The following is a 25,914-nucleotide window of genomic DNA, read 5'->3' as shown; positions in this document are numbered from 1 at the left end:
ACACCCCCCAAATATTTAAATATTAGTCTTCAAAATATTATTTTATATCTTCAAAAATATATTAACTTCCAAAATATAAAAATGATTTATCTTACCCATATCCGACATTTCAGGCACAGTTACAATGTATGGTCCATCTGTGAACTTTGGAGCATTGTCATTGATGTCTTGCACTTTGATGATAAACTCAGATTCAGGCTCAAGGGGCTTGTTTGTTCGTCTGTCAATAGCCTGCGCGTGAAGTACATAGTGGGTCTTCTGCTCCCTGTCTAGGCTTTTTGTTGAGTGGATGTCACCAGTGGTATCATCAATGATAAAAATAGTCCCAGCACCTTCTCCAGTAAGGATGTACTTGACAGACCCATCACCTTTGTCAGAATTGGAGTGCAGCTGTAGACAAAGATGGAAAAATTTAAGATAATATTATATTCCAACCTTACATGGTGTTCTCTGAAAATTGCCTATCTATAATTTAATACTTAGTTTGGTTATGACCATTTTCTTCTCTCCAATGTCCCAGGTGTTGCTAAAATCATGTTTATCTGCAGTTTTTCTCTACTTGGTATAAATAGGGATATTTTATTATGTTCTAAGAGACTTAATTATTGAAGAAAAATTAATGAGCAATACTTATTAAAAGCATAACCCTTGCTGTCATTATACTAAATCAATGTTTTGTTACCTATACAGAATAAAATTGTAAAAGAAACTACCAGTAAATCACAGTTGTCTTCCTTATTTCCACAGGGAATTAAAAAAAAACAAAACTAAGAATTAACTGCTTGCCATTATATTTCAATATTAAAATTTTAAAAATATTATAGTAAAATTTGAGATTCAAATTATTTATTAAAATTTCCACAAAATGGACACTTATTTATTACAGGAATGTTAATTTTATAATTTGGAAAAACAAATATCTTCCAGATTGCTAAATTAAAAAAAAAAAAAAACCTTGTGATGGAATATTCTCTTTCTTGAAAAATTATGAAACTTTACACTCTAAATGGCAGTATAGATTTAATCAGTAAGTAGGCCCTGATTTTTAATTGAGATACACTAATAAATCTCACTTGTAAAACTAAAATGATTGAATTTTGTTTGAATAGACATTATAGGAGTAATATTTCAGCAGAGGTCTTCAATAAGAAAGATATTGTACATTAAGATAATTTAAAAACTTTTTATCATTTAAATATTAGCAAATGCTTTTAAACTGCATATAATTCACACAATGAATTATAACATCGAAGTTCAGTTAATATTTCTATGAATAGCATTGCTATATTTCTAGCTGAGAACATCCACAGTATTTTCTTAAATCTCAAACACATACTTGAAAAATTGTTTCTCCCAAGAGATCTGAACAGTTATCCTTCACACGGAACCTTTTTGGTCACATAACCACAACTACTCACCTTTGCACATTTCTGACACTCTGAAACACTGAAAATATATAACCTTGTTCACATAGCATTTTGGTTTCTAGCCAAGGTAAAAAATTTCAAGGTTTATGTTAAAGTCTCTGAACTCTTAGAAGACATTTTTAAAGATAAAATATAGAAAAAAGATAATATAAGGAAAGGACTATTTCAACGGGAAAATGAAGGGGTCCGAAACATAAATAACAGTACATCAGGAAAAACTGTACTTGTTTCTTGAAAACACATAAGACATAATCAGGGATAAAATTTTGATAGGCATCACTCAGATTCAACAAATTAAATAATTTCCAAACTGATTTTTTTGGAGTTTTTCTAAAAAGGAGTAAAACTACATTAGCAGAATATAAAAAACACAGCTTTCAAAGATTCACACTTCATTAGTAAATTAACTACTAAAAGAAGCAGTAGAATGAGTTGTATGGAGACAGTTGCAGGCACGCATGAAAATGAATTTATTCATTTATTTATATCTCTTTACATCATTTTAGCACCTACAAGAAGAGATTTAACATTTATGCAACAGACGTCTACAAAATATCGATTGAGCAGTCTGTTTCATATTCTCCAATTTTGCATTTACCCATGATGAAAACACAGCAAAGTAAAGGACCAAATTCTCTGAGCAAACGTTTTTAAAACCTTTTCTGGAACATGCATGTTATTAAATTAACCAAAAGGTGAAGTCATTTTAGTAGCTATTGCTATATTCTGTATGGATTATAAATCTATATATAATAAATATGACTAATTAAAAACACTGAAAGAAACAGTTAAACCTTCTAACAACTAACTATTGAAAGATATGACAATGGTGATAATTGACTCTTGAGGATATTATCATATACTATTACATTTTTAGAGTGGTTAATTTGAAATTATTTAGTTTTGGACGAAAGGATCACACTGCAGTTAACTATATGTATTTTTTGAATAGGCATATGGACATAGACCAGCAACAGAAGTATGTGAAAGTAGTAAAGTTGTCAATCTAAAGCATCTGTTAAAATTTTATATGCTCTATGCTTTATATGGATTATGATAAATTATTCAATTAAAGATAAATGCCAGCAAATTTATGGCTTTAGATTTTAACACTTGAATCTAACTCCACATTTTTCAAGTTTTGAGAATTAACATAGCACTTAGCATAAGTGTTTCAGAAGTTATGTCTAACTAGATAGTAAATGTGCAGTGTGTGCTAAGTTGCTTTAGCCATGTCTTATTCCTTGGGACACTATGGACTGTGGTCCACCAGGCTCCTCCGTCCATGGGATTCTACAGGCAAGAAAACTGGAGTGGGTTGCCATACCCTTCTCCAGGGGGTCTTCATGACCCAGGGATCAAACCTGCATCTCTTAGTCTCTTGCATTGGCATGTGGGTTCTTCACCACTAGCACCACCTGGGAAACCCCCATAATCTGCAGGAGCCAGTGAATTATAACTTCAGTTCAGTTCAGTTGCTTAGTAGTTTCCGATTCTTTGAAAGCCCATAGACTGCAACACTCCAGGCTCCCCTGTCCATCACCAACTCCCGGAGCTTGCTCAAACTCGTGTCCATTAAGTTGGGTGATGCCATCCAACCATCTCACCCTCTGCTGTCCCCTTCTCCTCTAACCTTCATACTTTCCCAACATCAGGGTCTTTTACAAGGAGTCAGTTCTTCGCATCAGGTGGCCAAAGTTTTGGAGTTTCAGCTTCAGCATCAGTCCTTCCAATGAATATTCAGGACTGATTTCCTTACTTAACAGTATTGATATTGTTGTACAACACAGTCAAAGGTACACTGAAATATTATAATAATACATTTGGATTACATAAATTGTTGTAAATATTTAGCTTGAGTATTTTATTTTTTTTTAATTATTGTTATTTTTTTGAGTATAGTTGATTTACCAGACCACCTGACCTGCCTCTTGAGAAACCTGTATGCAGCTCAGGAAGCAATAATTAGACCTGGACATGAAACAACAGACTGGTTCAAAATAGGAAAGGAGTACGTCAAGGCTGTATATTGTCACCCTGTTTATTTAACTTACATGCACAGTACATCATGAGAAACGCTGGGTTAGAGGAAGCACAAGCTGGAATCAAGATTGCCGGGAGAAATATCAATAACCTCAGAAATGCAGATGATACCACCCTTATGGCAGAAAGTGAAGAACTAAAGAGCCTGTTGGTGAAAGGGTATATATATCCCCTTGTTTTTACATTCTATTTTGATATAAGTCATTACAGATCATTGAGTAGAGTTTTCTGTTTTATAAAGTAGAGTCTTACTAGTTATCTATTTTTTTTTTAGTTTACATAATTTTTAATATATATATATATACACACACACACACACATTTTATTTTTTTTAACCTGTGCTTTGTCTTTTTTTATTTTTTTTTAATTTTATTTTATTTCTAAACTTGACAAAATTGTATTGGTTTTGCCAAACATCGAAATGAATAGTTAGTTCAGTTCAGTCACTCATTCGTGTCCAACTCTTTGAGACCCAATGAATCACAGCACATGAGGCCTCCCTGTCCATCACCAACTCCTGGAGTTCACTCAAACTCATGTCCATCAAGTCGGTGATGCCATCCAGCCATCTCATCCTCTGTTGTCCCCTTCTCTGCCTGCCCCCAATCCCTCCCAGCATCAGAGTCTTTTCCAATGAGTCAACTCTTTGCACGAGGTGGCCAAAGTACTGGAATTTCAGCTTTAGCATCATTCCTTCCAAAGAAAACCCAAGGCTGATCTCCATCAGAATGGACTGGTTGGATGTCCTTGCAGTCCAAGGGACTCTCAAGAGTCTTCTCCAACACCACAGTTCAAAAGCATCAATGCTTCGGTGCTCAGCTTTATTCACAGTCCAACTCTCACAACCATACATGACCACTGGAAAAACCATAGCCTTGACTAGATGGACCTTTGTTGGTAAAGTGATGTCTCTGCTTTTCAGTATGCTATCTAGGTTGGTCATAACTTTCCTTCCAAGGAGAAAGCGTCTTTTAATTTCATGGCTGCAATCACCATCTGCTGTGATTTTGGAGCCCCCAAAAAGTAAAGTCTGACACTGTTTTCACTGTTTCCCCATCTATTTGCCATGAAATGATGGGACCGGATGCCATGATCTTCGTTTTCTGAATGTTGAGCTTCAAGCCAACTTTTTCACTCTCCACTTTCACTTTCATCAAGAGGCTTTTTATTTCCTCTTCACTTTCTGCCATAAGGGTGCTGTTATCTGCACATATGAGGTTATTGATATTTCTCCCAGCAATCTTGATTCCAGCTTATGCTTCTTCCAGCCCAGCATTTCTCATGATGTACTCTGCATATAAGTTAAATAAGCAGGGTGACAATATACAGCCTTGAGGTATTCCTTTTCCTGTTTGAAACCAGTCTGTTGTTTCATGTCCAGTTCTGACTGTTGCTACAAATTTCTCAAGAGGCAGATCAGGTGGTCTGGTATTCCCATCTCTTTCAGAATTTTCCACAGTTTACTGTGATCCACACAGTCAAAGGCTTTGACATAGTCAGTAAAGCAGAAATAGATGTTTTTCAGGAACTCTCTTGCTTTTTCGATGATCCAGCAGATGTTGGCAATTTGATCTCTGCTTCTTCTGCCTTTTCTTTCTTTTTTTCTTTTTTTGCTGAGGTCAGCATGTATTTTCCATCGTTTTCTATCTTTAACAATTGTTTTTGGCTTTATCTTTTTTTAAAATTTTATTATTTAACTTTACAATATTGTATTGGTTTTGCCATATATCAACATGAATCCACCACAGGAATACACATGTTCCCCATCCTGAACCCTCCTCCCTCCTCCCTCCTCCCTCCCGTACCATCCCTCTGTGTCGTCCCAGTGCACCAGCCCCAAGCATCCAGTTTCTTGCATCGAACCTGGACTGGCGACTCGTTTCATATATGATATTATACACATTTCTTCTGCCTTTTCTAAAACCAGCTTGAACATCAGGAAGTTCACGGTTCACATATTGCTGAAGCCTGGCTTGGAGAATTTTGAGCATTACTTTACTAGCATGTGAGATGAGTGCAATTGTGTGGTAGTTTGAGCATTCTTTGGCATTGCCTTTCTTTGGGATTGGAATGAAAACTGACCTTTTCCAGTCCTGTGGCCACTGCTGAGTTTTCCAAATTTGCTGGCATATTGAGTGCAGCACTTTCACAGCATCATCTTTCAGGATTTGGAATAGCTCAACTGGAATTCCATTACCTCCACTAGCTTTATTCATAGTGATGCTTTCTAAGGCCCACTTGACTTCACATTCCAGGATGTCTGGCTTTAGGAGAGTGATCACACCATCGTGATTATCTGGGTCGTGAAAGTCTTTTTTGTACAGTTCTTCTGTGTATTCTTGCTACCTCTTCTTAATATCTTCTGCTTCTGTTAGGTCCATACCATTTCTGTCATTTATTGTGCCCATCTTTGCATGAAATATTCCCTTGTTATCTCTAATGTTCTTGAAGAGATCTCTAGTCTTTCCCATTCTGTTGTTTTCCTCTATTTCTTTGCATTGATCACTGAGGAAGTCTTTCTTATCTCTTCTTGCTATTCTTTGGAACTCTGCCTTCAGATGCTTATATCTTTCCTTTTCTCCTTTGCTTTTTGCTTCTCTTCTTTTTTTTTTACTTTTTTAAAAAAATTTAAATTATTTATTTTAATTGGAGGCTAATTACTTTACAATATTTCATTGGTTTTGTCATATATAAACATTAATCTGCCACGGGTGTACACATGTTTCCAATCCTGAACCCCCCTCCACCTCCCTCCACATACCATCCCTCTGCATCATCCCAGTGCAGCAGCCCCAATATCCTGTATCGAACCTGGACTGGTGATAAATTTCTTATATGATATTATACATGTTACAATACCATTCTCCCAATTTGCTTCTCTTCTTTTCACAGCTATTTGTAAGGCCTCCCCAGACAGCCATTTTGCTTTTTTGCATTTCTTTTCCATGGGGATGGTCTTGATCCCTGTCTCCTGTACAATGTCACGGACCTCAGTCCATAGTTCATCAGGCACTCTGTCTATCAGATCTAGTCCCTTAAATCTATTTCTGACTTCAACTGTATAATCACAAGGGATTTGATTTAGGTTATACCTGAATGGTCTAGTGGTTTTCCCTACTTTCTTCATTTAACTCTGAATTTGGCAATAAGGAGCTCATGATCTGAGCCACAGTCAGCTCCCGATCTTGTTTTTGCTGACTGTATAGAGCTTCTCCATCTTTGGTTTATGTATAGTAGTGTATGTCAATTCCATTCTCCTAATTTATCCCTCCCCTGTTTATTCCCTGGTAAACATAAATTTGCTTTCTATATCTGTGACTCTATATATTTTTAAAATAAATCTAGTTTGAGTGTTTTACTAATGGAGATGATCACTTATTCAATGGGTTTTTAAAATTTCTCATCTGTCCTTGAAATAATAGTTTCCATGTAACACTAATGGAAATCCATCACAGTAGCAGTAGGTCAATCAATAAGTAGTTTTCAAGACTATGATGAGTATTATTTGTGAACCCACAAAGTGATCCACCCTCAGGATTACCTCTTCTCTATTCAACCTATTCTTAAAAATTCATTTTTGTTTACAACATGCACTCCAACAGAAATTACGGGACACACTGCTTACATTGTCTTGTTTTGCTTAATACGTAGGCTTTAAGATTCTGGAAGAACACGGGTTTTATATTAGGTTTTATAAGGCAAAAAACAATGAATGAATGAATGAATATTTTGAATGAAATGGCTAAAGAGTAATGATTGTAGAAGAGGTAGAAATCTTAAATCATGAAAAGAGGCTATTAGATACAGATGATTATGTTACGCTGATAATCAGAATAGAAATGTGTTATCTTTGAGGGTGGGCAGCAATGAGACATCAAATGAAAGGAACTGGGAAAAGAGTCATAAAGTAGGAATGCTCTGGATGCTTCCCTGGTGGCTCAGATGGTAAACAATCTGCCTGCAATGCAGGAGACCTGAGTTTGATCCGTGGGTCGGGAAGATTCCCTGGAGAAGGCAATTGCAACCCACTCTAGCATTCTTGCCTGGAAAATTGCATGGACAGGTGAGCCTGGCAGGCTACAGTCTAGGGGATCATAAAGAACTGGATATGACTGAGCAACTACCACTTTTTTTTGAAATATTGCATTGTCAGTTTGCTAGCTACTATATTGAGAGATTTCCATCTTTTTTCCATTAAAATATTTTTTAAAAATTGGAAAATAAAGTTGACTTTAGTCACACATAGTTCATTAATCCTACAAAGAGCACAGTAGAAGGGTCTTGCATAACCCATAGTAATGGGGATATACTTATAGAATCATGAGAATTTGCAAAGTGAGTGATATTTTTATGCTGAAAGAGAGCTTTTATACTGTCCTAAAGCAAGAATAAAATATCCTTGTGTATCTGATCACATAATAACATAGAGTTAATTAGTTGTTCTTTAAAGAACAGTAAAAGGACAAGAAGGAAGAAAGAAAAGAAAACACAATCACCCAAATGAAGCAAAATGAACTCTTCTCTGGTATTCCTTTAATAAATTGTCTCTTCCTTAGTGTTAAGGAGTAACCTGTGTCACTTAGAAAGCTAACATGACTCACATGAGTTTCTCTCAGAAAACTATCTATTTACCCTGGACCACATTTGAATCGGACCTAAAAATTTATAACTTTCTTTCTAATGCAGAGTTCCTCACTGAGATAATATTCTATCCTTTGGGGAAAAATAAATTTAAAAGGTTAAGAAGATAGTGTCAGAGCAATTAATTTTGAAAGTGGCTTCGAGTTAGGACTTCAAGCTATGTTTTAAAGTTAGGCCACTGGCTTAAAATGTGATATTTTGGACTATATAATTTATGCATTTTTATGAATAGGAAGTTTGTATTTATAATATTCCAGTATTAATCAGAAAGAGTGAGAAATATTATATAGTGATTTCATTATAATCATTTTTCCAACACATAAAATACAGGTGATATAAAGTTAGAGCTACGTGAGGATCACAGGAAAGACATGTCATTAAAACTTACTGTGTATCTCTCATTCCAGTAAATGTTATATTTATTTTAAACCAGAAGCAGATAAAACAAAAATCAATTGAACTCTTAATAAGTAATTATGCAAAGAAAAAATATATCAAATATGTTTTTACCATACATATTAATTACTGTTGGTAATTAACACATCAGTCTCTTCATGCAACAACAAAAAAAGAATACATAATCATCATATTTAATCATTCACCAATTCATATGTAAAAGGTTCTGCTAAATGCAGTGTCAGTATTTTGTTCAACCAAAAAGCTAGTGTTTATCAATTAAATGTTAAGAAATTAGATGAGGGCAAGAAAATAAGGATTGCATTTGTTTAACTAGAAACATCCAAGGTCCTTGTATACACACAAAGGTTTCATGATTGAATTATTGGTATTCTTAGAAAAGAAAACCAGTAAATGAAAAAGAGGAGGAGGAAAGGAGCAAAAAGGAACATATGTTTTAACTATTATATCCCCTCCCCCCGAATCCAAGATCAGGGGTATTAACACACAAGATGAAAAACCACAAAATATCTCTAAAGTTTGAAGTTGTCAGAATCCCATGCCCATCAGCTCTACTTCAGAGAGATGCATTCAGTGTGCCAAATATTTGGCCACTGCAGAATACACTCATGGCTTAAGAATTTTACTATTAATCGCTTTGTAGCCTCAATAAGTGACCACTTGATTAGAATTAAAATGAGAAACATAAGGGACCAGAAAACATATTCCCTATCAGATTTAATGTCTTCTTTTATCTTCTAATCAATATCTAGTTGAGAACTGCTATGCTTAAAATGGATAACCAACAAGGACTTACTGTATAGCACAGGGAACTTTGCTCAACGTTATGTGCCAGCCTGGATGGGAAGGAAGTTTGGAAGAGAACGGATACATGTATATGTATGCCTGAGACCCTTCGGGGTCCACCTGAAAGCATCATAACATTGTTAATCAGGTATGTTGTTGCTGATTAGTCACTGAGTTGGTACCTGACTCTTTGCGACTCCATGGACTGTAGCCTGCCAGGTTCCTCTGTCCATGGGGTTTTCCAGGCAAGAATACTACATTTGGTTGCCACTTCCTTCTCCAGGAGATCTTCTCAACCCAGGGATAGAACACATGTCTCCTGCACTGGCAGGTGGATTCTTTACCACTGAGCCCCATTAATCAGTTATATTCCAATAAAAATAAAAAGTTAAAAAATAATAAAAAAAAAAATCTAGCTGAGAAAGGGGTGGCTCTGTCATCTGCTTTTAAAGAGAAAAAAAAAAAAAACCTCAAGGTATACTAAACATTAATACAATTCCGTAAAATTACCCACCTAAACCACTGCTCACACTCTCAAATGTGTTATGATTTTATCCCCATTTAAACTATTTATTTTAGCACCTTTTTCTCAGGCAAGAAAACAGTAATTGTATATAGAAGTGAGGGAGGAGAAAGATAATGGAAATGTGAATGATTTTGTTCCTTTGGAAATGTCATCTGACAATAAAATCTAAGATTATTGTTTGATCCTTCAGTCATTTTTAGGAGTTCTTTCATTGGAAAAAAAAATTTAATATCCACCATGGATCAGTCACAGTACTCGGTACTTAAATCTATCACTGAACAAGGAGGCAGAGATTTCTGTCTGGGTAGTGCCTGCATTCATTCCATTGGGGGAAAGCAGACACTAAGCAGAAAACATGACAGTATACAATATGTAAGAATCACACTTAATAAGGAAACAGAGAAAAAGTAAAGAAGTAGTAATATCAGAAGAGATCAGGTGGTACACAGAAGTCATGATATTAAATTTGGTAGGTGGATGACCCAGAGGGATGGTATGGGGAGGGAGGTGGGAGGGGGGTTCAGGATGGGGAACATGTGTACACCCGTGGTAGATTCATGTTGATGTATGGCAAAACCAATACAATATTGTAAAGTAATTAGCCTCCAATTAAAATAAATCAATTTAAATTAAAAAATTCATTGCCAAAAATAAATAAATAAATTTGGTAAGTGGATTATTTGTCCTTCAACATATGTCTTTATTCTGGGAAACTCTGAATATGTTGCTTTTCAAGAAAAATAAATTCACAAACATGATTGTGATATATTTGTGATATCTCAAAATTTCCTTTTGAGATAAGGAAATCCCCTTAATTTCTTTAGCGTGGACTAATCTGACATGTGGCTTCTTAATAGGGAGGAATCCATTCTAGGTAGGTGAGAGAGAGAGACAAAAGGAAGTGTGAGAAGTATTCAGTGCCTCATTGCTGGGTTTGAAATGTAAGAGATTTTGTTGAAGTCCCAAGTAACATCTCTAGAAGCAGGAAAAGCCAAGAAAGAGCCTTCTGTAGCTCTTCCCCAAAGCCTACAGAAGGAATGAAGCTCTGCCTAAGCTGTGATTTTAGTGCCATGGGAATTATATTGACCTTCTGACTTTAGGGCTTCCCTTGCAGCTCAGCGGTAAAGAATCTGCCTGCTATGCAGATGTGGGTTCGATCCCTGGGTTGGGAAGAACCCCTGGAGAAGGGAAAGGCTACCCACTCAAGTATTCTGGCCTAGAGAATTCCATGGACTACAGTCCATGGGGTTGCAAAGCGTCAGACAGGACTGAGAAACTTTCGCTTTCACTTTCTGACCCTAGGGAAAAAAAATCTGTGTTGTTTTAAGCCCCTAGTGAGGGAGTTCATTCTTAGGTAGGTTGATAAAGAGTCCAAGGAAGAAAAAGGGACAAACTTTTTTTTTTCCCCCACATTCCTTTATGTCTTGTTTATGTAAGACATATTTTTTCTTAAGGTCTGAATTGTTATGCAATCTGTTTCTTCTAAGATTATCTTTCTTTAAGCCCAAAGCTAATAATTACACAACAAAACAACACAACTTCCTCAAGGGTATGTTTTTCCTTCAGTGCAGTTCAGTTCAGTTGCTCAGTCGTGTCCAACCCTTTGCAACCCCATGAATCGCAGCACGCCAGGCCTCCCTGTCCATCACCAACTCCCAGAGTTCACCCAAACCCATGTCCATCGAGTTGGTGATGCCATCCAGCCATCTCATCCTCTGTCGTCCCCTTCTCCTCCTGCACCCAATCCCTCCCAGCATCAGGGTCTTTTCCAATGAGTCAACTCTTCGCACTACACTGTAGACATCAGCAAAAATGGTGAATCAGCAAAAACAGTGAAGGACCATTACAATTTTCTCCTCCATAAAAGCAATGGTAATGCTGACAAAAAGTTGTAATAATCAACTTTTTAGGGCTCTGGAAATTAACCAGTGACTGCAGCATTCCAAGGAGATTGTAAACAAGAAAAACAGCTGAATCTTTGTGTGAGCAGTGAAATTTGTGCTGTTTCAACACATCCTATGGACTTCCCAGGTAGTCCCTAGTGGTAAAGAATCACCCTGCCAATGCCAGAGATTTAAGAGACTGAGGTTCGAACCCTGGATCAAAAAGGTCCCTTGGAGGAGGGCACAGCAACCACTCCAATATTCTTGTCTGGAGAAACCAATGGACAGAGGAGCCTGGTGGGCCACAATCCATCGTGTTACAAAGAGTCAGACACAACTGAAGCAACTTAGCACACACAATGTACCCTACTTACATCCTCCCTGCTTCCCTCAACTCTACAGTAGTCTTGAAAATCAGTATCTTGAAGTCACAGTGAAAATCCACAAGGAAAAGTTTAGAGTCCAATAGCCACATGGTGACTGTCACCAAACACTGAAATAATTAACATCACTCCTCTATAACTTCTCCAAAAAATAATTTAAACTCATTGTATGAGGCCAGTTTATATTGACACCAAAACCTGATAGAAATATCACAAAAAGAGAAATCTACAGGTCAGTTTACCTTATAAATATAGGATACAACAATCCTCAATAAATATTAGCAAATCAAATCTGGGAACATATAAAAAACGTTATCTGCTATAACTGTGTGGTTTATTAAGAGAAGAAAGTTTTCTTACAACATATCAAAATCAATTAATATAATACAACATACCAGTATTATAAAGGACAAAAATTATATAATTATTTCACGGATTCTGAAAACCATTTGAGAAAAACCAACACCTTTCACAATAAAAACAACAAAGCAAATGAGGGTAGAAGGGAACAGCTTCAAAGATGGCCATCCCTTCTCCAGGGGGAGATATACTCAAAACAAATCAACAGGTAACATCATAATTAATAGTGAAAGATTGTAAGTTTTCCTCCAAAGATCAAAAGCAAGACAAATATCCACTCTTGCCACTTCTGTTCAGCACTGGAGGTTCTAGCAAGGACAATTAAGAAAAAAAAAAATCCACCCATTTTAGAACCACAAACAAACAAAAAGTGCCTGTATTTGCAGATGACATGATTTTTCTTATATACAAAACCCTAAACAGACCATCAAAAATTATTAAAGCTAAAGAAAGTAAGTTTAGTATATGTTGAGATATAAGATGAATATAGAAATATACATTTTATTTCTATAGGCTTGCAATAAATAATCAAAATTTAAATTAAGAAATCAATTTAAAACTGCATTAAAGACAATAAAGTATTTAGGAATAAAAATATAACAAAAGCAGAGCAAATGTAAACAATGAAACCTATAAATTATCCCTGAAAAAAAATTAAAAGATCCAAATTATTTGTTGATATGAAAATTTACTATTGCTGTGCTGATGTGCTCAGTCATGTCCGACGACTCTTTGTGACCCCATGGACTGTAGCCTGTCAGGTTCCTCTGTCCACAGAATTTTCCAGGCAATAATACTGGAGTGGGTTGCCATTTCCTTCTCCATTAATATTGCTAATCATGCAATATTTATTTATTTTAATCTCTACCAAAATCTCAAATTTTTTAGAAGATGAGTCATTCATAAAATTCATATGGAAATGTAAGGTAATCTTAACCTAAATAGCCAAAACAATACTGCAAAAAAAATAAAGTAAGAAAACCAGATATACTAGACTTCAAAATTTAACACAAAACTACAATACAGAAGAATATATGTGAAACTAGGATGTGAAGAGACATATAGATCAGTGGAATAGAAATGCAATCCAAGTTCCAAAATAAACCCTTACATTTAGGGTCAATTGATGCTCAATATATGTGTATGCAGATAATTTAATGGAGGAAGGAATGCTCTTTTAAACAAATTTGGAAGGATTACAGATGCAAAAAAATGAAACTTCTTTCCGGCCTCACATCATATATAAAAACCAAGTCAAAGTAAATTAAAAAAAAAAAAAAACTAAGACCAAAATGTGGAAAAATCTTAATATAAAAGTGAGGTATAAATTCTGTAACATTGGAGTAATCAATATTTTCTAACTATGGCACTAAAATCAAAAGAAACCAAACCAAAAAAAAAAAAATTGAATGTATCAACATTAAAATCTCTGTTACATCAAAGCATATCATCAAGAAAGTGAAACTAAACTCATAGATTGAGAGAAATATTTGAAAACCATATATTCAATGAGTCTAGTATCTAAAATTTATAAGTGACACAAAACAACAATAAAAAGACAAATAGCTCAATTGAAAACTGTACAAAAAACTGAATAAAACATTTCTCAAAAGAAGATATGTGAGTAACTAGTAACTATACAAAAAGACCAACATCGTTAGTCATTACAGAATGAAAATTAAAACTACAATGAGCAACATTTCATACCTACTTGGATGGCTAAAATTTTAGTAAGATATAAAATATAATTATAAGCAAGGATATGGAGAAATTAGAATCCTCATACATTGCTGACAGAATTGTAAAATTATGTCATTTTGAAAAATATTTAATAACTCTTCAATGTGTTATACATATACTTACCATATGACCCAGTAATACTAGTTGAGGTATGTACCCAAGATAAATGAAAACAAATTTCAAACAATCTCTAAACAAATACTGCTATAGACTGGGGGTCAGGAGAGAAAAAGAGAGTGACTCCTAATGAGTATGAGGTTTCTTTTTAGGGGTGATGCAAATATTCTGGAGTTAGAGAGTTGTGATGGTTATACACACTTGCATATATATTAAGAGACAAAGAATTATGCATTTTCATAAGGATGGATATTATATTTTGTGAATATCAGAATAAAAACTAATAAACTACATAAATGTACTAAATACACCAAATAAAAGGCAGAAATTTTAGATGAAATTAAAAAAAATAAGACCCAGCTACATGTTGTCTGCACTAATGTACTTTAAATGAAAATACATAAAAAGGCTGAGAGTAAAAGAGGAAAAATGATACATAGGCTAATTATAAGTATATAAAAGCAAAGCTTATGAATATCAGACAAATTATACTTCAATACAAAGTACATTACAAGAGACAAAAGAGACCATTTCATGATTCATCAAGAGCAAATAAAAAATCCAAAATATGCATAAGCCTAATTAAAGAACACAAAAATTCATGCAGCAAAAACTGACATAATTAACAGGAAGAATAGGGTAATACAATTAAAGGTGGTATATTTAACACCTCACTCTCAATAATTGATATAACAAATACACAAAATTACAAAGGAGAGAGAAAACTTTGATTGTGCCATCAATCAAGCTAACCAAACTGACTACAAAACACTGCTTAAGAACTGTATAAAACATATTCTTGTCAAGCTGACAAAGAATGTTCTCCCAGAGAGAATCATATGCTTGATTATATAAGTAACAATAAATTTCAAAAGGATATAAACTTATAGATTATGCTAAGTGATAAAAATGGAAAAATACAAATGAATGAAAATAAGATATAGAGAAAAAATATTCAGAGTTGAATAACACATCTCTAAATAAACCAGAAGTCAAAAGATTTAACGTAGTAAATAAAGGGGACTATATCATGGTTAAAAAGCTTTTATACAATCAATAAAACTATCAAGAAAGTGCAAAGTCCATCTACTGAATGGGATAAAATATTTGCAAACTATTCAATATATACCTAATAAGGGTTTGATATCCAAAATACGTAAATAACTCATTCTATTTAACATCAAAAAAACCCACTTATTAAAAAGGGCAGAGGCTCTCAATACACATTTTTTCAAAGAAGACATAGAAATGGCCAACAGCTAAACAAAAAGATGTTCAATATCACTAAGCATCAGGTAAACAGACGTCAAAACCACAATGAATACAACCTCACACCTGTTAGAATAACTGTAATCAAAAGCACAACAAATATTGGCAAGAATTAGAAAGTGGAAACTTCATGCCCTGTTGGTGGGAATGTAAATTGGAGCAGCCACTATGAAAACAATATAGAGGTTCCTGAAAAAATTAAAAATAGAATTATCATGTCATCCAGCTTTTCCAATCCTGGGTATTTATCTGAAGAAAATGAAAGCATTAATTTAAAAAGATGTACGCAACCTTATATTCACAATATTATTTATAACATCCAAGTTACGGAAACCACCCAAATGCCTATCTATTGATGAATGGATAAAGGAGACGTGGTGTGTATACACATGCACAATGGAATATTAGTCATAAAAAAAAGAATGAAATATTGTCATGGGAAGCAACGGGGATGCAATTGAGGATATTATGCTAAGTGAAATAAACGAGACCAAAAGAAAAAATACTGCATGATTTCACTATATGTGGAATGTAAAAAACATCAAATAAACAAAAATAACAGAAGCAGATTTGTAGATACAGAGAACAAACATGTGGCTGCCAGAGGGGAAATGGTGGGTGAAGGAAAGAAGACAAATGAGGGAGGGGGATTAAGAAGCATAAACTTCCACGTGAGAAATAAATGAGTCACAGGTACAAAATCTACACTGTGGGGAATAGGGTCACTAACTACGTAATATGTTTGCATGGTGACATATAACTAGAGTCATCATGATGAATATTTTGAAATGTATAGGACTATTGAACCTCTATGTGCATACTAGAAACTAACATAGTGTTGAAAGTTAATTATACTTCAGAGAAAACAAAGAAAAGAACAAAATCTTAATGCTGTACTTATTTGTTGTTGTTCAGTCATGTCCAGCTCTTTGCGATCCCATGAATGGCAGCATGCCAGGCTTCCCCATCCTTCACTATCTCCTGGGGTTTGCTCAAACTCATGTCCATTGAGTCTGTGACACCATCCAACCAGCTCATCCTCTGTTGCCCCCTTCTCCTCCTGCTCTGATTCTTTCCCAGCATCACGGCCTATTCCAGTGAATTGGCTCTTTGCATCAGGTAGGCAAATTATTGGAACTTCAGTTTCAGCACCTGTCTTTCCAGTGAATATTCAGGGTTGATTTCCTTTAGGAAGGACTGCTTTGATCTCCTTGCTGTCCAAGGGACTCTTAAGAGTCTTCTTCAACATCACAGTTTGAAAGCATTAATTCTTTGGTGCTAAGCCTTCTTCCTGGTCCAGCTCTCACATCTGTACATGCCTACTGGAAAAACCATAGCTTAGACTAGATGGACCTTTGTCGGCAAAGTGACAGCTCTGCTTTTTATTAGGCTTTCTAGGTTTGTCATAGATTTTCTTCCAAGCGGCAAGTGTCTTTTAATTTTGTGGCTACTGTGATTGTCTGCAGTGATTTTGGAACTCAAGAAAATAATCTTTCACTGTTTCCATTTTTTCCCTATATATTTGCCATGAAGTAATGAGACTGGGTGCCATGATCTTACTATTTTCTTTTTTTTTTTTTGATCTTACTATTTTCAACGTTGAGTTTTAAGGCAGCTTTTTCATTCTCCTCTTTCACCTTCATCAAGAAACTCTTTAGTTACTCTTCTCTTTCGGCCATTAAGGTGGTGTCCTCTGCTGTACATATACAGTGTGGTATACCAATTATATCTCAATAAAACTAGAAGAAAAACAGGGGAACTAACAAAATGTTGACCAAAATATAAGGAAAACACAATATATTGAAAAGTATGGCATACAACTAAAGCTATGTTTTGAGAGAAGTGTATGGTTTAATATACAGGAATACAAGTGATTTCTGTGTATTGATTTTGTACCCTGAAGCTTTACTAAACTCACTGATCAGCTCTAGTAATTTTCTGGTACTATCTTAGGGTGTTCTATGCACAACATCATGTTTTGCAAAGAGTGAGTTTTACATCTTCCTTTCCAATCTGGATTCCTTTTATTTACTTATTTATTTATTCTTCTCTGATTGCCATAGCTAGGACTTCCAAAACTATGTTGAGTAACAGTGGTGAGAGTGGGCACCCTTGTCTTGTTCCTGATCTTAGAGGGAACGAGAAATGTATGGTTTAAATGTATATACAACTGACCCTTGAACAACGTAGAGATCAGGGGTGCTGACTCTTCACACAGTTGAAAATTCAGATAACTTTACAGTTGACCTTTCATTTCCATGATCCTACATCTACAGTTTCAGCCATGTGTTATGTAATGCTGTATGAGTATTTATTGAAAAAAAAATCTATGTATAAATGCACCTATGGAATTCAAACCCATGTTGTTCAAGGATCAACTGCATTTAAAAAGGGCCCAAAAACAGTGATTTAAATTTCTACATCAAGAAGATAGAGAAAAAAAAGAAAATTAAACTTTAGGAATGTAGACTAAAAAAGCAAAATAAATAAATAAATAAATAAATACAGTCAAGAGGAGAGTTTTTAAAACAAACAAACAAAAAAGACAAATGACTATTTTAAAAGCCAAAATTTAGTTATCACAAAAATTTCTTAAATCTATAAAATCTTAGCATGACAAAAACAAAACATTTTTAAAACAAAGAAAAAAAGAATTTACCAATAGCCGGAATATATAAAGAATCCCATGACAGATAACACAAGCATTAAAATGTCAATAAGGAAAAAAAACAAGCTTTGGCCAAAAATGTTAGCTCATTTAAAATGGACAAATTTCTTAAAAGCACAATTCATCAAAACTGACTAAAAGTAGAAAAAAAGGTAAATAGCTTATTATATTTTAAAGCAACTGTTTTTGTAATCTACATCCTTGGCATAAAGAAAACTCTAAGCCAATATTACACAGACTAATACTTTTGATGAGTTAGACCACATCACTCTTTACTGAGGGAGCCCGTACTGCATGTTTTGCTGTTGGATGTTGACTGGAATTTGTAGCCTATACCCAGTTTGTGCCAGTAGCATTTTCTCCCGGTCTCTAGACATTTCCAAATGTCACCTGAGAAGCAAAATTACCACCACTTGAGATCACCTGCTTGAGCCACAGTTTCACCAGTGAATGTTTTTATACATTTAGGCAAGAGAAAATACCAAAACGGCATAGCCCCTTCCCCAAAATAGAGATTGCTTCCAAATATATTACTTGAAAACAATATTATTCTGATATCAAACCAGGAAGCTATGAGTCCAGTACCCCTTATAAAAATACACGTACTATTCTTCATTATGTATTAATTAGCAAATGCAATAAAAAATTACATGAAATGAATAGCATGCCATGATAAAGTGAAGTCTATCATTTTATTGATAGCACAAGCTGGAATCAAGATTGCCAGGAGAAATATCAATAACCTCAGATATGCAGATGACACCACCCCTATGGCAGAAAGTGAAGAGGAACTCAAAAGCCTCTTGATGAAAGTGAAAGTGGAGAGTCAAAAAGTTGGCTTAAAGCTCAACATTCAGAAAACAAAGATCATGGATTCCGGTCCCATCACTTCATGGGAAATAGATGGGGAAACAGTGGAAACAGTGTCAGACTTTATTTTTTGGGCTCCAAAATCACTGCAGATGGTGACTGCAGCCATGAAATTAAAAGATGCTTACTCCTTGGAAGGAAAGTTATGACCAACCTAGATAGCATATTGAAAAGCAGAGACATTACTTTGCCAACAAAGTTCTGTCTAGTCAAGGCTATGTTTTTTCCAGTGGTCATGTATGGATGTGAGTGTTGGACTGTGAAGAAGGCTGAGCACGGAAGAATTGATGCTTTTGAACTGTGGTGTTGGAGAAGATTCTTGAGAGTCCCTTGGACTGCAAGGAGATCCAACCAGTCCATTCTGAAGGAGATCAGCCCTGGGATTTCTTTGGAAGGAATGATGCTAAAGCTGAAACTCCTGAACTTTGGCCACCTCATACAAAGAGTTGACTCATTGGAAAAGACTCTGATGCTGGGAGGGATCGGGGGCAGGAGGAGAAAGGGACAACAGAGGCTGAGATGGCTGGATGGCATCACTGACTCGATGGACGTGAGTTTGGGTGAACTCCGGGAGTTGGTGTTGGACCGGGAGGCCTGGCATGCTGTGATTCATGGGGTTGCAAAGAGTCGGACACGACTGAGCGACTGAACTGACTGACTGACTGATGTTATTGAAGAGTTTTACATTCAAAAACCAAACAATGAAATTGACCACTTTACCATAATTAAGGAGTATAATTATATGGTTCTTATTAATGCGTAAAAGGCATTTAATAGAAGTCAGTGTGCATTCATGACACATTCAACACATTAGAAATACAAGGAAACTCTCAATCTCATAATCTGCACTTAAAGAGGTAAAACTATCAGACTTGGTCATGAAAGACAAATATGCAAAAGCCTTTCCTGCTAGGATTAAGAAGAAAGTAACTATATGCATTTGTACTACTTATATTCAGAATTGTACTGAACCCTTTAGACATTACAATAAAACAAAAGAAACATAAGGAAAATTATACAGATTAAAAAGAAGTAAACCTCCCTGTACACACAGATAATATGCTCATCACTCTGTAAAATACTAAGGAATTGTTTATATAGACACACACACACACACACAGTAACTACACTTTGGTAAGTTTAACAGATTCAGAGGATTCAAGGACAATATTTTAAAACTGAATGCATTTTTACACACTGACGCTGCTACTGCTGCTAAGTCACTTCAATAGTGTCCGACTATGTGCGACCCCATAGACGGCAGCCCACCAGGCTCCCCATCCCTGGGATTTTCCAGGCAAGAACACTGGAGTGGGTTGCCATTTCCTTCTCCAATGCATGAAAGTGAAAAGTGAAAGTGAAGTCACTCAGTCATGTCCAACTCTTTGCGACCCCATGGACTGCAGCCCACCAGGCTCCTCTGTCCACGGGATTTTCCAGGCAAGAGTATTGGAGTGGGATGCCATTGCCTTCTCCATTTACACACTAGCAATAAGCAAAATTAAGGCATTAATAAAACCACTAAACACAAAAAGGCTAAATATTAAGGGAAACATTTTGAAAAAGATACATGAGATCTCTTTCCTGAAAACTACAAATTACTGCTAATTTTTAAAATCAAAATAAAAAGATCTAGCATATCCATAGATTGAAAGTTGTCTATAATAACTGTATTATAGACAATATAATATAAATATTTATATAAATTTTATATATAAAAAATAAATAAAAATATAATAATTTTTTTTCTAAAATTGTTCTATATGGTATATGAAATTCTAATCAATACTACTATGGACTTTTTTTTTTTTTAAGAAATTGACAAGCAGATTCTTAAAAGAAAAAGGAGATGGCCAATGACTTATGATAGTCAAAGTCAAAGTCAAAGTAGTTTTGGAAAAGAGAAATATAACCTAATTGGGAGATTCTGAGAAAGTTAACTTAGGTTGATAAGGAGTCCAAGCCTAAGGTCTCTTTAAGGAAGAGGTGTACATTCTTTCTTTTTCACATTCTTTTTTCTTAGACACATAGGCCTTGTAGGTATCTCTTGTTCAAGGACATGGCTTTTTTGAGCTCAAAGTGTATGTTATGAGAGAAGATCTGGGTAAAACTTCCACAGCCTTGAGCTCTGGGTTAACCCATTCTTTCTAGCTAATCTTGTGCTGATGTTTTCTCAGGATGTATGTTACAGGAAAGGGTCCAGGCAAAACTTTCACAGCCTTGAGGTGTTTTTTTTCTTTTTTTCTATTCTCTACAGCAGGCAGAAAAGTATATAATTCTCTATTTAAAACTAGCAAGGCAGTTAATCTCTCTACCCGCTTCTGATGTCTAAGTCAGAAGCTTTTTTCTGTCACTATCACTTTAATAAAATCTCTACTACATGGAGTTCTGAGTGACTGAGACTGCTTTTGGTCCTGGAGTTAAATATTCTCATTCTCATTTGGAGACCATGAATCATGTGGAACACTGTAAGCTTCCATCTATCATCTTGGGGGCTCATCTGGAATCCCAAGACAAGGTATAAGCTATCAATTCCCACTATTTGATATCAGATCTCAAAACAAAAATGCATTGGTGTAAATACAGATATACAGATTAAAGGGACAGCATAGAGAGTAAAAGAATAGACCCTACATATATATTTAGGAGAGTTTGAATTTCAACAAAGGTTATAACATCATAATTTAATGAAAAGTATAATTTAACACAGATATTTCTTCAAAAATTCAAGGAAAAGAAGCTGATGGATGTCCAAACTTCTAATAGCAAGATGTCAGCTAAGAGAAAAACCCATCTCACACACATTCTAACTTTTGTTCAAGAAGAGGAATAATGACATAGTCTGAGGGAAAAAAAAATCCTGAGGGTCGTATCACACACACACACACACACACACACACACACATATATATATATATATATATATATATATATATTTCTACACCTCAAGACCTAGTTTAGGAATTTCTAGTATCTGCCTGAAAAAATTTCAAGTTTGCTATGGACCAGTAACTCATCGCATCTCTAACTTTGCTCTTTCTAAATACGTATTTGTTTTCTTATGCCTGTCCCATCATTGTATGTGTGGTGGGCAAATGACATCTTTAGATTTTTATAGGATGGCAAATCAAGAGGCATTGTACCAGAGGATATGTACTTACAGGTCCAAAGAGCCTCATCCATAGCTGGATTTGAACTGGGTGATGAAATTCTGGATGTTGAGCTAACACTATAACAGGATGACCCTTGTCGGGACCTTGGGTGGAAATGAGTGTACTTTGTAGGAAAAACACACATCACCAGGGCTTCAGAGAGCAGACTGCAGCAGGCAGTTAATGGAATGACCCATAGTAATTACAATCTCCTGCTGTTCACACACTTATGTAATTCTCATCCTGAATTATAAGTGGGACATAGTAAGCCTTTCTAAGTAGGTAAAAGTGATCAGATGTCATTTTGAAAAATATTTATAAAAAGACTGGTTTTTGTCACACATGCCCATTCTTGCCATGTATTACTCTTTGTTGCTTTCTCTCTTTCTTACAGCCCTAAGGATAGCATGTTATCATGTATGAGAATCCATACAGAAAAGCTTACGCAGCAAAAAGCTGATATTTCTGGCCAGTAGACAGCATCGACCTGAGGTCTGCTAGCAGACATGTGAATGAACTTGGATGTGGATTTTCTGCAAACTTTTCCCTTCAGATAACTGCAACCTCAGCAGACAACCTGATCGTAGCCTTACGGAAGATTTTGAGTCAGAGGCACCCAGAGAAACTAAGTCTGAATTCCTGACTTGCAGAAACTATAACAATTCTTTGTCGTTTTTAAGCCACTGAGTCCTTGGGAAATAATTAATCCACCAGTAAAGCATAAGGCTGTATATCAAAATAGTGTGCTGAATAAAATGATCCAAACACAAAAAAAGCACATACATTTTTTCACTGTATAAAAGTATAGACACGACTGAAGTGACTTAACACACATAGATTAGATAAAACTAAGTTATTTTAGATAGATGAGTGGATGTCAGGATAAGGTGTGTAAATGCCTGAGTACAATGTTTTCATTATCTTGATGGTAATGGTTCAGAAAGTTTTCAAAGGACTTCAAAGTATGAATTTATCATATGCCCATTAATTTCATGTAAAGTGTACTTTTTATTATTAACAATTATAAAAATGCATTAAGCATCAAGAATATACTGCAATGTTTACTACATAAAAACATAATTATTGACATAACATCCCTGCCATTGACTTTACAATCTCATATGAAATACAAGAATGTAGTGAGCCTACCTCAAAATTTCCTTAACCTGTGTTGTGTGTGTGCTCAGTCACTATTCTTAGCAACCCCATAGACTGTAACCTGCCAGAGTTCTTGTCCATGGGATTTTTCAGGCAAGAATAATTTTTCAGGCAAGAATATTATATCGTGTTGCCATTTACTCCCACACAGGATCTTCCAGACCCAGGGATCGAATCTACATCTCCTGAATTGCAGACAGATTCTTCACCACTGAGCCATCAGTGAAGCCCACTCTCAACTTATTAAGTGGTTATTTTGGCAAATGAATGAGGTAAAATGACCTATCATTTCAGGTGCAGTGTTAATAAAGCTTTGAAAAGGATTCATTTCACGTGTACTCAACTATTTCTCTCAATTATATTAGTCTTGGCAAAAAAAAAAGAAATAGAAATTTGGTGAGAAAAATAATCTCAAATTGTCTTGAAGGACTTAAAGCCTGAAAATAAAATGTCTATCTTCAAATATAAAATTTTACAATTTTTCTATAGCTTCCTAGACAAAGAAATGTACAGATTCTTTTTCCATTCTGTATTCTTCTTGTGGAATCTATGTAGAGAATCTGCCTTTAAAATGTTGCTCCTAAGCTCTTCTAAAGCTATGGTCCTACAACTAATTAATTAGTATCTGGAGTCAACTTTAGAGTGATAGAACTTACTGTCACACATTTTTCCTACAAACAATAAGAAACTACATTTACCTTACACTTACTATACCCTCCAAATGTCCATGTCCTATTAATATTGTTTTACATGAAAAAAAATTTGCTGATGTAAACTTAAGGGAAGACAGTCCTGGATTATCCCTGAGTGCCCAATGTAACAAGTGTTCTTGAAGGAAAAAAGCAGGAGAGTCAAATAAAATATATGACGACAGAAGCAGAAGTCAGTGGGAGACAGAGACACGTGGAGAGAAAGAGTTGAAGATGTTACACTGCTTGGCTTAAAGATCTCAGAATGGGCTACAAGCCAAGGGAAGCAGGCAGCTTCTCAAAGCTTAAAAAGAAACAGATTTTCCCCTGAAGCCTCCAAAAGGAAGGCAGCCATATTGCTACCTTGATTTTAAGACTTGTGATTTCCAGAACTGTGAAATAATAAATATCTGTTATTTAACCACTAAGTTTGTGATATTTTGTTACAGCAGTGGTAGGAAAATTATACCATTGCATGTGTCACATATCCTGTTAAAAGATTAACATATATTTTATTATAGTATCTTTTTAATTTTTAATTTTTTTTAATTTATTTTAATTGGAGACAATCACTTCACAACACTGCCACTCATCAACATGCATCAACCACAGGCACACATGTGCACCACCCCCATCCTGAAACCCCTCCCACCTCCTTCCCCACCCCATCCCTCTGGATTGTCCCAGAGTAGTGGCCTACTTCATGCATTGAAGTTTCACTGGTCAGCTATTTTACATACGGTGATATACATATTTCAATGCTATTCTCTTGTATCATCCCACCCTTGCCTTCTTCCACATGGTTCAATAGTCTGTTCTTTACATCTGCGTCTCTTTTGCTGACTTGTATATAGGATCGCCGTTACCAACTTCTTAAATACTATATATATGTGTTAATACACTGTATTGCTGTTTCTCTTTCTGACTTACTTCACTCTGCATTAGAGGCTCCGTTTTATCCACCTCATTAGAACTGACTCAAATGTATTTGTTTTTATAGCTGAGTAATAGTCCATTGGAAAATTCTGAAAGAGATGGGAATACCAAACCACCTGACCTGCCTCTTGAGAAATCTGTATGCAGGTCAGGAAGCAACAGTTAGAACTGGACATGGAACAACAGACTGGTTCCAAATAGGAAAAGGAGTACGTCAAGGCTGTATATTCTCACCCTGCTTATTTAACTTATATGCAGAGTACATCATGAGAAACGCTGGACTGGAAGAAACACAAGCTGGAATCAAGATTGCCGGGAGAAATATCAATAACCTCAGATATGCAGATGACACCACCCTTATGGTAGAAAGTGAAGAGGAACTCAAAAGCCTCTTGATGAAAGTGAAAGTGGAGAGTCAAAAAGTTGGCTTCAAGCTCAACATTCAGAAAATGAAGATCATGGCATCTGGTCCCATCACATCATGGGAAATAGATGGAGAAACAGTGGAAACAGTGTCAGACTTTATTTTTTTGGCTCCAAAATCACTGCAGATGGTGACTGCAGCCATGAAATTAAAAGATGCTTACTCCTTGGAAGGAAAGTTATGACCAACTTAGATAGCATATTCAAAAGCAGGGACATTACTTTGCCAACAAAGGTCTGTCTAGTCAAGGCTATGGTTTTTCCTGTGGTCATGTATGGATGTGAGAGTTGGACTGTGAAGAAGGCTGAGCGCCGAAGAATTGATGCTTTTGGACTGAGGTGTTGGAGAAGACTCTTGAGAGTCCCTTGGACTGCAAGAGATCCAAGCAGTCCATTCTGAAGGAGATCAGCCCTGGGATTTCTTTG

General features: G+C 35.5%; 1 protein-coding gene across 5 annotated transcripts in view; it reads right to left on the bottom strand.

The window, feature by feature from the left end:
• CDH18 (cadherin 18) overlaps positions 1 to 25,914 on the bottom strand; it is a 605,364-nt gene that overhangs the window by 301,930 nt on the left and 277,520 nt on the right. For all 5 annotated transcript variants that reach the window (XM_059878702.1, XM_015459117.3, XM_015459116.3 and 2 more), the window contains 1 exon segment: positions 96 to 390. In XM_059878702.1, coding sequence (XP_059734685.1) covers positions 96 to 390 — 295 coding nt within the window.

Source organism: Bos taurus, chromosome 20, assembly GCF_002263795.3.
Source record: "Bos taurus isolate L1 Dominette 01449 registration number 42190680 breed Hereford chromosome 20, ARS-UCD2.0, whole genome shotgun sequence".
In the NCBI taxonomy this organism is placed as follows: Eukaryota; Metazoa; Chordata; class Mammalia; order Artiodactyla; family Bovidae; genus Bos; species Bos taurus.
This window is presented reverse-complemented; position numbering and strand designations above follow the sequence as displayed.